The sequence below is a fragment of the Scyliorhinus torazame genome, chromosome 1, assembly GCF_047496885.1.
Source record: "Scyliorhinus torazame isolate Kashiwa2021f chromosome 1, sScyTor2.1, whole genome shotgun sequence".
Lineage (NCBI taxonomy): Eukaryota > Metazoa > Chordata > Chondrichthyes > Carcharhiniformes > Scyliorhinidae > Scyliorhinus > Scyliorhinus torazame.
Window position 1 is genome coordinate 48,924,360 of NC_092707.1, and position 17,115 is coordinate 48,941,474.

Below are 17,115 nucleotides of genomic sequence, written 5' to 3' on the forward strand. Positions count from 1 at the left end.
GAACTAGGAAATAGGGCCAGCATGGTTCTGAGGAAGAGCAGACAGGGAGATGTTGCTGAAAACAGCGTCAACTAGGGAAGGGGCTGTGCTGGACCTGGTATTGCGGAATGAGCCCGGCCAGGGGGTAGAAGTTTCAGTAGGGGAGCATTTCGGGAACAGTGACCACAATTCAGTAAGTTTTAAAGTGCTGGTGGACAAGGATAAGAGTGGTCCTCGGGTGAATGTACTAAATTGGGGGAAGGCTAATTATAAGAATATTAGGCGGGAACTGAAGAACCTAGATTGGGGGCGGATGTTTGAGGGTAAATCGACATCTGACATGTGGGAGGCTTTCAAATGTCAGTTGAAAGGAATTCCGGACCGGCATGTTCCTGTGAGGAAGAAGGATAAATATGGCAAATTTCTGGAAGGATAACGAGAGATATTGTAGGCCTCGCCAAAAAGAAAAAGGTGGCATTTGTCATGGCGAGAAGGCTGGGAACAGACGAAGCCTGTGTGGAATATAAGGAAAGTAGGAAGGAACTTAAGCAAGGAGTCAGGAGGGCTAAAAGGAGCCACGAAAAGTCATTGGCAAATAGGGTTAAGGAAAATCCCAAGGCTTTTTACACGTACATAAGAAGCAAGTGGGTAGCCAGGGAAAGGGTTGGCCCACTGAAGGACAGGGGAGGGAATCTATGTGTGGAGCCAGAGGAAATGGGCGAGGCACTAAATGAATACTTTGCATCAGTATTCACCAAAGAGAAGGAATTGGTGGATGTTGAGTCTAGAGAAGGGTGTGTAGATAGCCTGGGTCACATTGAGATCCAAAAAGACGAGGTGTTGGGCGTCTTGAAAAATATTAAGGTGGATAAGTCCCCAGGGCCTGATGGGATCTACCCCAGAACACTGAAGGAGGCAAGAGAGGAAATTGCTGAGGCCTTGACAGAAATCTTTGGATGCTCACTGTCTTCAGGTGATGTCCCGGAGGACTGGAGAATAGCCAATGTCGTTTCTTTGTTTAAGAAGGGTACCAAAGATAATCCAGGGGACTACAGGCTGGTGAGCCTGACGTCAGTGGTAGGGAAATTAGTGGAGAGAATTCTTCGAGACAGGATCTACTCCCATTTGGAAGCAAGTGGACGTATTAGCAAGAGGCAGCACGGTTTTGTGAAGGGGAGGTCATGTCTCACTAACTTGATAGAGTTTTTCGAGGTGGTCACAAAGTTGATTGATGCAGGTAGGGCAGTGGATGTTGTCTATATGGACTTCAGTAAGGCCTTTGACAAGGTCCACCATGGCAGACTGGTACAAAAGGTGAAGTCACACGGGATCAGAGGTAAGCTGGCAAGATGGGTAAAGAACTGGCTAGGTCATAGAAGGCAGAGAGTAGCAATGGAAGGGTGCTTTACTGATTGGAGGGCTGTGACTAGTGATGTTCCGCAGGGTTCAGTGCTGGGACCTTTGCTGTTCGTAGTATATTTAAATGATTTGGAGGAAAATGTAATTGGTCTGATTAGTAAGTTTGCGGACGACACAAAGGTTGGTGGGATTGCGGATAGCGATGAGGACTGTCAGAGGATACAGCAGGATTTACATCGTTTGAAGACTTGGGTGGAGCGATGGCAGATGGAATTTAATCCGGACAAATGTGAGGTGATCCATTTTAGAAGGTCTAATATAGGTAGGGAATATAAAGGGAATGGTAGAACCCTCAAGAGTATTGACAGTCAGAAAAGATCTAGGTGTACAAGTCCACAGGTCACTGAAAGGGGCAACACAGGTGGAGAAGGTAGTCAAGAAGGAAAACGGCATGCTTGCCTTCATTGGCCAGGGCATCAAGTATAAAAATTGGCAAGTCATGTTACAGTTGTATAGAACCTTAGTTAGGCCACACTTGGAGTATAGTGTTCAATTCTGGTCGCCACACCACCAGAAGGATGTGGAGGCTTTGGAGAGGGTGCAGAAGAGATTTACCAGAATGTTGCCTGGTTTGGAGGGCATTAGCTATGAGGAGAGGTTGAATAAACTTGGCATGTTCTCACTGGAACGAAGGAGGTTGAGGGGTGACCTGATAGAAGTCTACAAAATAAGAGGGGCATAGATAGCCAGAGACTTTTTCCCAAGGTAGAGGGGTCAATTACTAGGGGGCATAGATTTAAGATGCGAGGGGCAAGGTTTAGAGGAGATGTACGAGGCAAGTTTTTTTTACACAGAGGGTAGTAGGTACCTGGAACTCATTGCCGGAGGAGGTAGTGGAAGCAGGGTCGATAGTGCTGTTTAAGAGGCATCTTGACAAATACATGAATAGGATGGGAATAGAGGGATACGGACACCGGAATTGTAGTAGATTTTAGTTTAGACGGGCAGCATGGTCGGCGCAGGCTTGGAGGGCCGAAGGGCCTGTTCCTGTGCTGTACTTTTTTTTGATCTTTTGTCCTTTGCATGAAGATTTGGAGCCAAGTGGTAGGAATTCATACAAACGTATGAATTAGGAACAGGAAATTGGCCATTCAGCCTCTTGAGCCTGCTCTGCCATTCAATGATATTATGGCTGATCTGATTGTGGCTTCAAGCCCACATCCAGCCTACCCCCGATACACTTCGATCCCTTGTCAATCAACTCAGCCTTAAAAATATTCAATGACCTTGATTCCATCGGTGTCTGGGAAGAGAGTTCCAAAGATTCATGACCCTGTGAGAGAAACAAATGCACCTCATTTTTAAGTAGGAGACCCCTTATTTATATATTGTGTCTCTGAGTTCTAGTCATTCCCACAAGGGGAAACGTTCTTTCAGCATTCACCCTGTCAAGTCCCCTTAAAATCATGTATGTCTCAATAAGATTTCCAGTGGACACAGGCCCAAGATGTCCAACCTTTCAACATAGGATAACCCCCCTCCCATTCCAGTTATCAGTTGGGTGAACCTTCTCTGAACTGCGAATGCAATTATGTCCTTACTTAAATCAGGGGACCAAAGCTGTACATAATACTCTAGATATGGTCTCACCAATACCCTATACAACTGTAGCGAAACATCTCTGCTATTATATTCCTTTCCCCTTGCAGTAAATAACAACATTCCATTTGCCTTCCGAATCACTTGCTATACCTGCATACTAACTTATCCTAATTTGTATACCAGACATCCAGATCCCTCTGTACCTCCGAGGTCTGCAGTCTCACCCCAATTAAATAATATGCTTCTTCCTGCAAAGTGGGCACGTTTACATTTATCCATATTATACTTCATGTACTAAATGATTGCCCCCTCATTTATCTATATCCCTTTGCAAGACTCCTTATGTTTTCTTCACAGCTTGCTTTCCTACCCATCTTTGTGTCATCAGCAAATCTAACTATGTATTGGGTCCTGGCATCTAAGTTGTAATATAGATTGTAAATAGCTGAGTCCCCAGCACTGTCCCCTGTGGCACGCTACTCGTTACATGTTGCCAACCAGTGAATGACCCATTTATGCCTACTCTCTGTTTCATGTTAACTAACCAATCCTCTATCCTTGCTAAGTATTCAGTTATGTTTTCAATGTTGTTAACCTGATCCAATTTTATTAACGCAGCTGAAAATATGTTTAGCACAGAAACTGAACATTTTAATAAGTGTCCAGTTCCCAACCTGTGAATAACCTGATTTAACATCATGGGAATTGCTTTTTTTTTTAATGGACTGAGCCAATTACTGTATCACATTAATTGGTGTACAAGAGCCGTTTCCTTGCTAAATTAAATATTTTTGATCTGGAAAAGAACCCTTCAAAGACATGCCCATCAGTGAACCTAAGAAAATTGGTGTAACTAACCAGCAGAATCTCTCACTGTTGTATTTATGGATGGGAACTGTACACCGCGATTACTGAGTTTGTCACGCGGGTTCAAATCAGCTCCAGTCTTGTCATGCATGTTATCTTGGAACTAACTCAGCCTGGAAGAGACTCCAATTACTGTCCCTTGAGGAAAATAGTCACTGATTGATCATTTGACGCATTTGGGTTTGAGCGTTTACAAGAGAGGTTGCACAATTAATAAAATCTGACCATTTCTCTGATTTAATTCTCAAAGGCTTTTACGATAAATGGGAGTATCTGGCTTCTCTTGGATCTAAGTCCCAGTTGAAATAATATATATATTTTAGATAAAGATATTAATTACTGTTCATTTTTTTTCTCATCATTTTTGTGATAGCTCCATGCTCTTTGTGTTTTCTTTGAAATCTTTTGCACATGCAGAGATCTGTTATCTCCAGCCTCATTACTGAGTTGTCTGTACCCAGGAGACCATGGCAAGAAGACTCCAAATCCTGCGAATCACTATCAGTTTGATAAAGTTGGGTAAGTGGTCTTTCATTAGATTTCACTGCCATATGCTGCAGTATATCCGTTAAACTGCATCTTGTCATGAACTGTTTTTATTTTGCCACTGGGTACTTTGTAAGCCACACCTGCGGAGATTGTTGTATTCAGGGCGCAAGATGTTTCAATACTGTCATCTACTGCATTTGCTCTTCCTAATGCAACCTCCTCTCCTTTGGAGAGACTAATCACTGTCTGGATGACCGCTTTGCGGAGCACCTTTGCTCAGTCCGCAAGCGAAACTCCGACCTTCCTGTTGTGTGCCATTTTAACTCAGAACCTTGCTCTCATGCCCACATGTCCGTTCTTGACCTGCTGCAATGTTCCAATGAAGCTAAAAGCAAACTAGAGAAGAAACCTCTCATCTTCCAATTAAGCACATTACAGCCCTCAACATTGTGTCCAACAACTTTAGATTGTGACCTCAATCTTAAACCTTTTTTAAAAATATCCCATATCTTTATTGTCTCTGCAAAAACCTCGCTCGCTCGCTCTCTCTCTCTCTTTCTTCTCTCTCTTCACCCCCCGCCCCGCTCTCATTCCCATACCAGGCCATCTGTCTCTTGTTCTTTAGGTTGCTACATCTTGTTGCAATCTCTCCCAGCTACAGTTTAATATCTTAACACATTTCTCCCACTCTTTAGTTCTGATGAAGAGTTAAACAGACTAGAAATGTTTACTCTGTTTTCTCTCCCTAAAGATGTTGCCAGACCACTGAGCTTTTCCAGCATTTGCTGTTCTTGTTTCAGATTCCAGAATCCACAGTCTTTTGCTTATTTTTATCTTCCAATACTTGTTGCATTTGATCCTGCCTAATAAGAAAGATAGACCCTTTTGGAGTGTTTTGATAAGTCACCCAAATTAGTTCAGTGGTTGGCAAAGAGCAGTTCAAAGGTCAGTCAGTTTTAGTCAGGGAGAGAGTCAGAAGCAAGCAAAGAAGGTCCATGCAGCTAAAGTGCTGCTATAAGCTCTGAGGAGCTGGGTTGGCACGCTCTAAGTAGAGAGGGTTTGGGAAAAGCCCTGGATAATCTGAAAGGGAAGGGAAATGTTAGTGTCTGTTCAGCGGTCCGGTGGGACAAAGGTAAACCTTTGGAATAGTGGCGATCTGCTTTGCGTTGCTGAAGAGATGGAGTTATGTTGTTGAGTTGGTGCTGCTGGAGTACAGACTCAGGAATCCTGGGGAAAGTAGTCTTGGGAGTGGAGATTGAAACCCTGGGAGGTGGCATTAATGTAGTCCATGTCAGAGCGATCTTTGGAGGGAATTCAGAGGCTAGATCTTCAACGGTGAATACTTTCAACCCCTCAAAAAGGAGACAGAGTGTTAACAAGATTGTGTAATTACAGTGAGCACTGATGGGGTGGGTTGCTTACAAATCCATGGGAACTGTCTTGGTCACATCTTCCATTTATTGTGGTGTGTTAGTTTGCCTGTTAATTCACATGTACCTCATCTTCATTCTGAATTTTAGAGTCTAAGCTGGATATTGTAAATTATTTTACTTCTCTGACTTTGTATAGTAACATTTATTTTGTTGGTTCAAAAACTGGAATCTTGTGTCTTTATTATCTGAACAAGTACCTGGGATCTCACATTTTGTCTACTTTATGCAGAAAGTTACTGGTCCCTAACCAGTATTTGGAGCACCCCCAAATATTTGGGGGTCTTGTCCAGGTCTGTGTGGGGTTTGCACATTCTCCCTGTGTCTGCATGTGTATCCTCCGGGTGCTCCGGATTCCTCGCTCAGCCCAAAGATGTGCAGATTAGGTGGATTGGCCATGCTCAATTGCCCCAAAATGTCCAAAAGGTTAGGTGCGGTTACAGGGGATTGGGCTTAATTAGGGTGGTCTTTCGCAGGGTCTGTGCTGACTCAATGGGCCGAATGGCCTCCTTCTTCAATGTAGGGATTCTAAGATCATTACAATTTCATGTTACAAATTTGTTGGAGACAATATAATAAATATTGACCTTTTGTGTTATGAAATACTTTGCTTTGTGATTGCGTTTGTGATGCTGTGTCAGGATTCGTTCATTGTTTTTTCTAAGCGCATGAGAAAAAATAGGCTGAATGGACTTTCCTCATCTGCCTTGTTTTTGAACTGTTCAGATAGCAGAGGTGGACATTCATCCCACCAGTCTGCACTTGATTGAAGTCAGATTCCAGAGATCAAAAGACTGTTTGCTTCTAGTTCTCATAACCTGTTTTTTTGGCAAGCCAGATCTGACCTAAGAACAGAAATTAGAGAGTCCAAACATGCAAACGTTTCAGCTCTATGAATTAATCTCAAAATGTTTTCTCTAGAATCTTAACTTTCAGTGACTATATTGGCGAGCTGGGACATCCCTATGTTTGGGTTCAGAAGCTCGGAGGACTGCATTTTCCAAAAGACCAGCCACAGGTGAGTCTTTGCAATTCAGTGAGGTGTTCGTTAAAATGGAAGCGGCATCAAGTGAGCAACATTCAAAAATTTTACTTGAGTTAAGTGAATTGTGATGGGGCAGCACGGTGGGGCAGTGGCTTGCACTGCTGGTTCACGGACCCCAGGACCCGGGTTCAATCCCGGCCCCGAATCACTGTCCATATGGAGTTTGCACATTCGCCCCGTGTCTGCGTGGGTCTCACCTCCACAATCGAAAAAAAAGATATGCAGTGTAGGTGAATTGGCCATGCTAAATTGCCCCTTAATTGGAAATAAAATAATTGGGTGCTCTAAATTTATTTTTAAAACGTTGAATCAGGTGGAAGGGAAGAGACTCCAAGCAGAAAGACAATGCCCTATCTAATGATAGAATTATTGTGAAGAGATGGGTTTTTTCCTGTGGATTCACTTAAAAAACAGTAAACAACCTGTGCCCTATCTGCCGTCAAGCAATTTTATATTAAAACTTTTAGTCACAGCCAATAGGGTGTTGTACCAAAGAGAAATTGCTGGAAAATCTCAGCAGGTCTGGCAGCATCTGTAGGGAGAGAAAAGAGCTAACGTTTTGAATCCAGTTGACCCTTTGTCAATAGGGTGTTGTACCAACTGCATTAGGTAACAATCAAACATTAAGCCATCATCCCTGCTATCAGGTACAGTGGATCTTGGCGTTTGGCTTTTTATTATGCCATTTGATTTGGGCAGTAAGTATTGCAAATTCAACAATTAAACAGTTAACCAAATTCACAATGGTTAAATGAAGCAGAGGTGTATAATAGTTAGCGATCAAAATGCATCTGCTAACATAAATTATATGCAGGTAGGTATTCCCGGGATGACTGGAACATTGTTGAAGGGTATTGCCACACTAATAAAACAGTTGTACAGAGTAAAATGTTCTTTTCTTGTCCAACAAATTATTTTGTTGAAATAATTCATTTATGTATGTGCTGGGAAGTCAGAAACATCGTAGGGATAAAGGAAATGTACCCTGACTGGAGGGATGTGTCAGGTAATGTTCCCCAGTGATCTGAATTGAGGCTCCAGCTTTTCACCATTTGTGTCAATGAATTGCCAGTTCATACAACTTGGAAATTGCAAGCTTCCAGATTACACCTAGTTAGGAGGCACAGCAAGTTGTGCAGGTGGGAGGTGAAAGTTACAAAGGGACATGGTCAGGTTAGATCTTAACTGGATGAGACTAGAAACTCTGGAGGAGCAATGGGGATTTTGATGTCTACATATTAAGAAAACATTAAAAGCCTGTACCAAAAGTGCAAGAACAGAATGTAATCACAAAGGGTCCTGGAATGGTGGCATTTATCTCCAAGGAACTGAAATATAAATTCTTGTCCAACAAATTATTTTGTTGAAATAATTCATTTATGTATGTGCTGGGAAGTCAGAAACATCGTAGGGATAAAGGAAATGTACCCTGACTGGAGGGATGTGTCAGGTAATGTTCCCCAGTGATCTGAATTGAGGCTCCAGCTTTTCACCATTTGTGTCAATGAATTGCCAGTTCATACAACTTGGAAATTGCAAGCTTCCAGATTACACCTAGTTAGGAGGCACAGCAAGTTGTGCAGGTGGGAGGTGAAAGTTACAAAGGGACATGGTCAGGTTAGATCTTAACTGGATGAGACTAGAAACTCTGGAGGAGCAATGGGGATTTTGATGTCTACATATTAAGAAAACATTAAAAGCCTGTACCAAAAGTGCAAGAACAGAATGTAATCACAAAGGGTCCTGGAATGGTGGCATTTATCTCCAAGGAACTGAAATATAAAGGGGAGGAAGTTGTGCTTCAGTTGTAAATCACCTTTGACAGAGGATTTGGAGGATGTTAGAAATAACTCTGCAAAATTATATATATTTGGAAGAGATTCCAAGACTGTTCTGCTCAAGTCTTTGTATTTTATTTCTGCCCTTCCAACAGAAATTTGTGATGGCCGACAATTCTTTGAGTGCCAGTCACATGGAAACTACAATAAAACTGCTGCGTGTCAGGTTGCAGTCTCGACTGGCTCTGCAGAAGCAGTTTGCTTCACTTGGTGAGTATCAGTAAACAGTTTCCTTTCCAAGCTCCTAGAAATTATGATCAGGGGAGTGTAATACCACGACAAATGCCACGAGAAAACTGTTGTTTTTGGGAGGGTAGTAATTTCTGTTTTTTTCCTGGTTCTCCGATTGCACATAGCCTGCATTCTGAGTGGGTGTCCTGCTCACTGACCTCTGGCGTTGCCATTCTGGGACAACCTGCAAGCGACATGTGAACCTCAGGGCATATTTTTCTCTGTTATTTCCTGGTTAGTTGTATGAGTTGTATTAGTGTGTTGCTTCTGTTCAGCACTTCACCACAGTAACATGGTCCTCACCAGTGTACAATGCTTGTTCTTGTTACCACAAACTTTTTTCTCAGCGGATCCCTCTGTTCAGATTCAATTTCCTATTGCTGCTTTCTCTGATTTTCCTGGACTGTAACGATATTTTTGATTTATTGATAAATTGAGAATGTGAATGAAATGAAAATCGCTTATTGTCACAAGTAGGCTTCAAATGAAGTTACTCTGAAAAGCCCCCTGTCGCCACGTTCCGGCGCCTGTTCGGGGAGGCTGGTACGGGAATTGAACCGTGCTGCTGGCCTGCCTTGATCTGCTTTAAAAGCCAGCGATTTAGCCCAGTGTGCTAAACCAGCCCCTAGTGAACCAATCTGGGTAGGTGTGTGTCAGGTCACATTTACATATCCCCTGGTCCACTTGAGAACTCTTGTCATGAACTGTTTTGATGGAAATATGAATTGTAGAGTAGCAAAAACCAGCTAGAACTGACACTCAAACCATTTTCTACAGTTCCAAATTGACTGTCTCATGGCTATAAAGATGCCATAAATGATTTGAAAATCTTTTGTTCCCTTGTATTTCAGTTTATGCCTTGAATGTTAGATTAATAAATATCAACGGCATCGATGTTGTTTTCCTACTCGAATCCAAATATATAAAAGTCAACTAAGTTAATCGTTATTGAAGATTTTAAGAAAAGCTGAAAAGACGATTCAATACTTTCCTTGTTTTATTTTATTTCATTGATTGACATGTGTATTGTGATTCAGATTTTCCTATTTTGTATTTTTGGCTGCTGATGAATTATTGGTCTTTTACAGAACACAGTATTGTGCCAATATCCAGTGAGTGTCTGCATCTTTTCCCAGTGAAGATCTTATCTAGATTGATCAAATGGTGTGCCATTTCATACGAAGACTATGTGGTATGTGTGCGTTTTTTACCAACATTGTTTCCGCCATCTCCTCTTGATATTCTTTTATTTTTGTCATGATTTTCCCTTATTGATAGAGCTGTAATGGTCAGAGTTATTGGCTCGAGACTTAACTGATCAATATCACCATTAAGTGCAATGCTGTTCCTTCAGAGTTATTTGGTCAGAGTTATTAGTTTACAATATTCATACATCAGTCTGATCTGTCACATTGACTTCCGTGTTATTTTTGATAGCTGGTAATTGAGTACACCCAAACAGTTGACATAAGGGTTGCAAAAGCAGAGGTCTAGGAACACAACTCTTACTCTTCATTTTCCTTTAATGGTTAATAACAGGTTTAAAGATCAAAGAAGGAATGGCCTGATATACTGTCATTTTCAAAGCATTAATTTTTAACTTCGGTCCATCTGTGTTTTCACATTCGTGTTCTACATAATTAATATGAGTGCCAAGACGCTTCCATCGTGAAACAGTCAGAAACCCCAAAATATGACCTAAGGACTGGTCAGGTGTTTTTCATGCATCGGTGCAGACTCGATGGACCAAAGGGCCTCTTCTTCACTGTATTATTCTGTGACTGAATCAGTATGACCTGTAGCATATGGTGCAGAGGCTGGTTTAGCTCAGTGGGCCAGACAGCTGGCTTGTAATGCAGAACAAGGCTAGCAGCCCGAATAGGTGCTGGAATGTGGCGACTAGGGGCTTTTCACAGTAACTTTATTGCAGTGTTAATATAAGCCTACTTGTGACAATAAAAGATTCTTATTATTATTCTGTAGCTCATGGTCTATGCCTTTTTATTAAAAAAAAATGAAGTTTGGCATTAGCCATTCTAACTTGGAGACTAATTTTACGGAAGGATGTTGGATGTTATGGAACTAAGGCAATAGAGGGGAAGCGAAAGCATAGTGGTATTGTCACTGGACAGAGATCCAGAATAATTGGGCGTCATTCTCCGACCCCCCGCCGGGTTGGAGAATCGCCGGGGGCTGCCGTGAATCCCGCCCCCGCCGGTTGCCGAAGTCTACGGTACCGGATATTCGGTGGGGGGTGGGAATCAGGCCGCGCCGGTTGGCGGGCCCCCCCGCTCGATTCTCCGGCCCGGATGGGCCAAAGTCCCGCCGATAAATTGCCTGTCCCGCCGGCGTGGATTAAACCACCTTTTGAACGGCGGGACAAGGCGGCGTGGGCGGGGTCCTGGGGGGGGCGCGAGGCGATCTGGCCCCGGGGGTGCCCCCACAGTGGCCTGGCCTGCGATCGGGGCCCACCGATCCGCGGGCGGGCCTGTGCCGTGGGGGCACTCTTTCCCTTCTGCCTCCGCCACGGTCTCCACCAAGGCGGAGGCGGAAGAGACTCCCTCCACTGCGCATGCGTGGGAAACTGTCAGCGGCCGCTGAAGCTCCCGCGCATGCGCCGCCCGGAGATGTCATTTCCGCGCCAGCTGGCGGGGCAACAAAGGCCGTTTCCGCCAGCTGGCGGGGCGGAAATTCCTCCGCCGTCGGCCTAGCCCCTCAATGTTGGGGCTCGGCCCCCAAAGATGCGGAGCATTCCACACCTTTGGGGCGGCGTGATGCCCGTCTGATTGGCGCCGTTTTGGGCGCCAGTCGGCGGACATCGCGCCGTTTGGGAGAATTTCGCCCATGATCTGGGGACCCAGGTTCGAATCTCAGCATGGCAGGTAATGGAATTTAAACTCAATAAAATATCTGGAATTGAATGTCTAATGATGACAATGGAACCATTGTTGATTGTCGTTCAAACCCATCTGGTGGACTAAAGCCCTTTGGGAAAGGATATATCTGGCCTACATGTCACTGCAGACCCACAGCAATGTGGTTGACTCTCACCTACCCCCTTGCGTGAAATTAGGCATGGGCAATAAATGCTGGCAAAGCCTGCAACGCTCATGTCCCAATGAATTAGAAAACAGATGGAGGGTGAGATTTAGCAGACCGCTGAAGGGCACATACAGCGGAAACATCCTGCTATCCAACAGTAATTTGTCCTTTTTTGACCTCCAAGAGATTCTCTCTGCCAAGGCCCCACTTGGAGCAATTTCCTGCTGATGAAAGGCTCCTCCCAGATCAGGATGCCGTTTCTCCGGCAATACTGAAATTTTGATTTGCCACCTCCCAACCGTAGTCCCCTAGGAAACCCCCTCTACTTAGCAAGGCCTCTGGCAGTGCCAACGTGGCCCTGGGCACCCTGGCAGTGCGCCCCCCCTGGGTACCCTGGCAGTGCGCCTCCCCCTCCAGACACCCTGGCAGTACGCCACGCCCCCAGCAGTGGGCCCCCCGCCTGGCCCCCTGGCAGTTCCCCCCCCCCCCCCTGTCCCTTGGCTGGATTGTGACCCAGCAAGGGCGAAGATACAGTGATATATTACCAAGTCAGGATGGTGTGTGACTTGTGGGGGGGGTCTTGAAGGTGGTGGTGTCCCCATGTGCTGGATGCCTTTGTTCTTCTAGGCAGGTTTGGAAGATGTTGCTGAAGAAAACTTGGTGTGTTACTGCAGAGTATCTTGTAGATGGCACACACTGCAGCCAAAGTGGACCAGAGCTGGAGGGAGTGAATCTTTAATGTAATGAATGAGGTGCCAGTCAAGCTGCCCGGCTGTTTTCACCGAGATGGTGTGAGGCTTCTTGACTTTTAATGATGTTGCATTCATCCAGGCAGGTGGGAAGCATGGTGACACAGTGGTTAGCACTGCTGCCTCATAGTGCCAGCGACCCAGGATCAATTCTGACCTTGGGTGACTGGGTGGAGTTTGCACTTTCTCTCCGTGTCTGTGTGGGTTTCCTCCGGGTGCCGGTCCGGTTTTCTCCTACAGTCCACAGATGTACGGGTTAGGTGGATTGGTCATGCTAAATTGACCCTTAGTGTCGAACGGTTAGGTTGGGTGATGAGGTAATGGGGATAGCGTGGGGGAGTTGGCCTAGATAGGGTGCTCTTTCAGAGGGTTGGTACAGACTTGATGGACCAAATGGCCTCCTTTTGCACTGTCGTGATTCTGTTAAGTGGAGAATGTTCCATCACACTCCTGACTTGTGTCTTGCAGGTGGTAATAAGTCAGGAGGCGAGTTACCCACCACACAATAACTGATGGTCCAATAGGTTTCTGGTCAATGGTGATTTCCAGGATGTGGGATGTGTCAGATTCAGCAATGGCAATGCTGTTGAATGTCAAGACGAGATGGTTACCCTTTCACTGGAGTTGGTCATTGCTTGGCAGTTGTCCGGGTGGCACCGAGGACCTGGGTTCGATCCCGGCCCCGGGTCACTGTCCGTGTGGAGTTTGCACATTCTCCCCGTGCCTGCGTGGGTCTCACCCCCACAACTAAAGATGTGCAGAGTAGGTGAATTGGCCATGCTAAAATTGCCCCTTAATTGGATTTTTTAAAAACAATAATAAATAAAATATTGCTTGCCAGTTGTCTGATATGAATGTTACTTGTCACTTTTTGGCCCACTTTTTGATGTTGTCCAGAGCTTGCTGCATCCGGGAACTGCTTGCTTCATTGTCTAAGGAGCTGAGAATGGAAATGAATGCTGATCAGTCATCAGCAAACATACCCACTTTTGATGGCGGTAAAGCCATTAAGGAAGCAGCTGAAGATGATTGGGTCTAGCACATTTTCTTGATTTCTGGGGCTGGGATGATTAGTCTGTAACCACCACATCCTTTGTATTAGACATGACTTCAGCCAGTAAAGAATTTCCCCCCCCAATTTTACTAGGATTCCTTGAAAGCAGTCGTCAACTGCTTTCATTTCAGAATTTGGATGAGTTGTATTAAGATGGATAGAGGCTCAAATGGAGTATAAGCATTGGCTCAGACCGCATGGTCGATTACTGTGCTGTAATCTCTTATATAATTCTTTTATTACTGCACAATTTTAGGAGTCATGTTGTATGCAAGTATTGTATATTGAATCTGTTCTTTTGAGATTAGAAGCTGAAGAATTCAACTCTTCATTTCCCTCTTAGGCTCTGCCTTTCACCAAGCATGTCATAGAAGCAGACATGGCTCAAGAGACTGATCTCTTCTTTTCAGCTTTTATAGAACGAGGAACAGGTAGGAGACAAGTTCCTTTAAAAATTCCTATATCTGCAGATATTAATCATTTATTGTAGCAGCTTTTTAAACTTTTGACCAAATACACAATGAGTATATTTGTAGCACAGTTTTATATATTTTATGATCCCCATGGAGATCAACAAACCAAAGGAACCAAATTTACTAAATGACCCCCAACACGAAAATGAATGGGAAAGGTTTCATGTTTTATAACTTTTACTTTATCAACCAAAATCAACAAAAAATTAAGCAAGATTTAACGAGCGAATTGTGGTCAATATAAACTATAAATGATGCATTAAAAAGCAGATACAGCAAAGATAGATCTCACGGATTTACTAAACTATCCACTAAACAAATATGACACTGATTTCAGCCAAAGAGTGTTCAGGGCTCTTCCTCCGCAGAATTCCAGCTCCTTTTCTTCAGGGTTTTGGCCACTGATTCTGATCCGACAGCAGCTCCCAAGCACTCCAGTTTGGTCTTCACCAAAATGCCGCATTTGTCCAGATCTCTGGGGAGTCTGCACATCCTCCCCGTGTGTGCGTGGGTTTCCTCCAGGTGCTCCGGTTTCCTCCCGCAGTCCAAAGATGTGCAGGTTAGGTGGATTGGCCATGGTAAATTGCCCATAGTGTCCAAAATTGCCCTTAGTGTTGGGTGGGGTTACTGGGTAATGGGGCGAGGGTGGAGGTGTTGACCTTGGGTAGGGTGCTCTTTCCAAGAGCCGGTGCAGACTCGATGGGCCGAATGGCCTCCTTCTGCACTGTAAATTTTATGATCTATGATCTACCTCTGCTTTGCTCAAGACCGTCTTGATGGTGTGGGTCCACCCTGTGCTCTGTTTGGTCAGGTCATTCAATAACTTTTTGTCAGAAATAGCTGCAACCACTTTGTATTTGCCCCTTGCCAGCACCTGATTCAGCCTTCATTTTCTTCAACTTGCCTACCCTGCACCACTTGAGTAATCTGACCTTGGATGGCCCTGTACCTTTTCTCTGGTTTCAACCAGCCTCAGCTTCCCCAGGAACATTATGTTTCTGTTCCTCAGAAACCGCAAGATTTTGCTGTCCCTTTCAGTTAGGTTCTGACCCAAAAAATACAAGTTTTGAAACCATGGATACCGTTTGAATAATCTTGTATAATTTGGCAATTTTCAGTCATTCTGTTTTGGAATTCAAAAATAACCTGTTATATAGGCTATTTCTTGGGGATCATGTCACTTTGCCATAGCCTCACAATTGCTTCACAGTTATCAAGGAAACTTCAGTCCTACATTGAACTGTATCACTACATCTGGTTTAGGTTAACACAAACAAATGTACACCTTTTTGGGTCAAAAATAAATCCGAGAGGTTTAGGTTTAAGATCTAATGGAAGGCGGTGGTGTAGTGGTATTGCCGCTGGGCTAGTAATCCAGAGACCCAGACTAATGCTGTGGGGACAGTTGGCTGATTTAAAATTAAATTAGTTAAATCTGGAATTGAAAGCTAATCTCCGTAATAGTGACCATGAAACCCTTGTTGATTGTCTTAAAAACCCATCTGCTTCACTAGTGTTCATTAGGGAAGGAAATCTGCCATCCTTACCAGGTCTGGCCTACATGAGACTCCAGACCCACAGCAGTGTGGTTGACTTTTAAATGCCCTCTGAACTGGCCTAGCAAGCCACTCAGTTGTATCAAACCACTATAAAGTAATTTCTTTCCCAGCAGCACTGCGGAATTACATGGACTGCAGCCCTCCACTGCCTTCTCAAGGGCAATTAGGAATGGGTAATAAATGCTGATCTAGCAGATGATGCCCACATCCCATAAAATAATTTTAAAATGGTTAATCAAACGAATAATTTCAGAGAGAATGACATTTCAGTTGTCTTTACAAAGTGTCATCCTCTGCGACTCCTTACCCCAAATAATTTAGAATTTAATCTGTTTCACTTTTGCTCTGAAAGCAGGGTTTTATTGAGTGCACCATCAGAAACTTATTTCTTCAAAACTGATTCTGAAAAGTAATTCAGACAATGTGGATATTTCTTATTGTGTGAGTTGAGTTGAAAGATATTGCCAACTATTTGTACTTTGTTTCATTATTTAACATAAATAGATATCCTGTTTTAAATATCTAACAAGTCTCAAAATATTTGGTACGTGCTGTTGAAATTGCTGCAAATTGCTTACATATTAATACTTGGGTTACTTACCTTTATTAAGACTGTAAGACCAGCTTCTGTTCCGTGGCATCGGCCAATACAAGAACCACTGTTAAAATATTAAGAACACTTCACTTGTAACAGATGACAAATGTAACACGAGCACTGTAAAGTGCAAGAGTAACAGATTGCAAGTTACAGCAGAGAGTGACTTTGCCTTTGATTAAAACATCTTCTGTGTTTATTTAATTTAAATGTTCATTCTTTACACTTAGCTAAGCTCCATGTGGCAATCGTGTTGAATCCTGGTTATTCTACCATCCCCCCTATCTTCAGCATCTGTTTAAATTGGAAGGGAGAGAAATCAAGCCGTAATGATGATAATCTAATGGTAAAGTGTTAAACTGCTAACTGTTATTTTGCGATTAGCAGGCTGTCAAAATCTTAAGAGCGTACACTATGTGGAGTTCGTATGATACCTGAATACTGTACCACACAAAATTCTGAATGTATATTTTCTTTACTTTCACTCTTTTACTCTGTGTTCCTGAAATTAGTTGACTTCTTGTTCCATTATTGCTACTTAATAACTATTTTACGTTTGTGGCATTTCTCTAGTCATTTGGTACCATTCTACAAGGTCATTGTACATTTTCAAAACTGCATCATTCAGTGGTCAGCGTATTGGTAGCACAAAGAGCTAGAAAATATGAGCATAAAAATGCAGTAATTTATTATCAGAGGCATATCTATAAATTCAAAGCCTACCTCGCCTCTGTTATGTCTCTAAAGCATTTTGTGGGGCAAAACAATGGCGATTTACTCACATAGCCACTGTTTATTAAACC

The 17,115-nt window shown here is 43.5% G+C and overlaps 1 protein-coding gene across 3 annotated transcripts in view; it reads left to right on the forward strand.

Moving 5' to 3' along the window:
• thoc5 (THO complex 5) overlaps positions 1 to 17,115 on the forward strand; it is a 48,128-nt gene that overhangs the window by 24,742 nt on the left and 6,271 nt on the right. For all 3 annotated transcript variants that reach the window (XM_072490034.1, XM_072489865.1, XM_072489948.1), the window contains 6 exons: positions 4,225 to 4,326; positions 6,648 to 6,744; positions 8,705 to 8,819; positions 9,929 to 10,032; positions 14,029 to 14,116; positions 16,543 to 16,658. In XM_072490034.1, the coding sequence (XP_072346135.1) occupies positions 4,225 to 4,326; positions 6,648 to 6,744; positions 8,705 to 8,819; positions 9,929 to 10,032; positions 14,029 to 14,116; positions 16,543 to 16,658 (622 nt within the window). The remainder of the gene's footprint in view (positions 1 to 4,224; positions 4,327 to 6,647; positions 6,745 to 8,704; positions 8,820 to 9,928; positions 10,033 to 14,028; positions 14,117 to 16,542; positions 16,659 to 17,115) is intronic.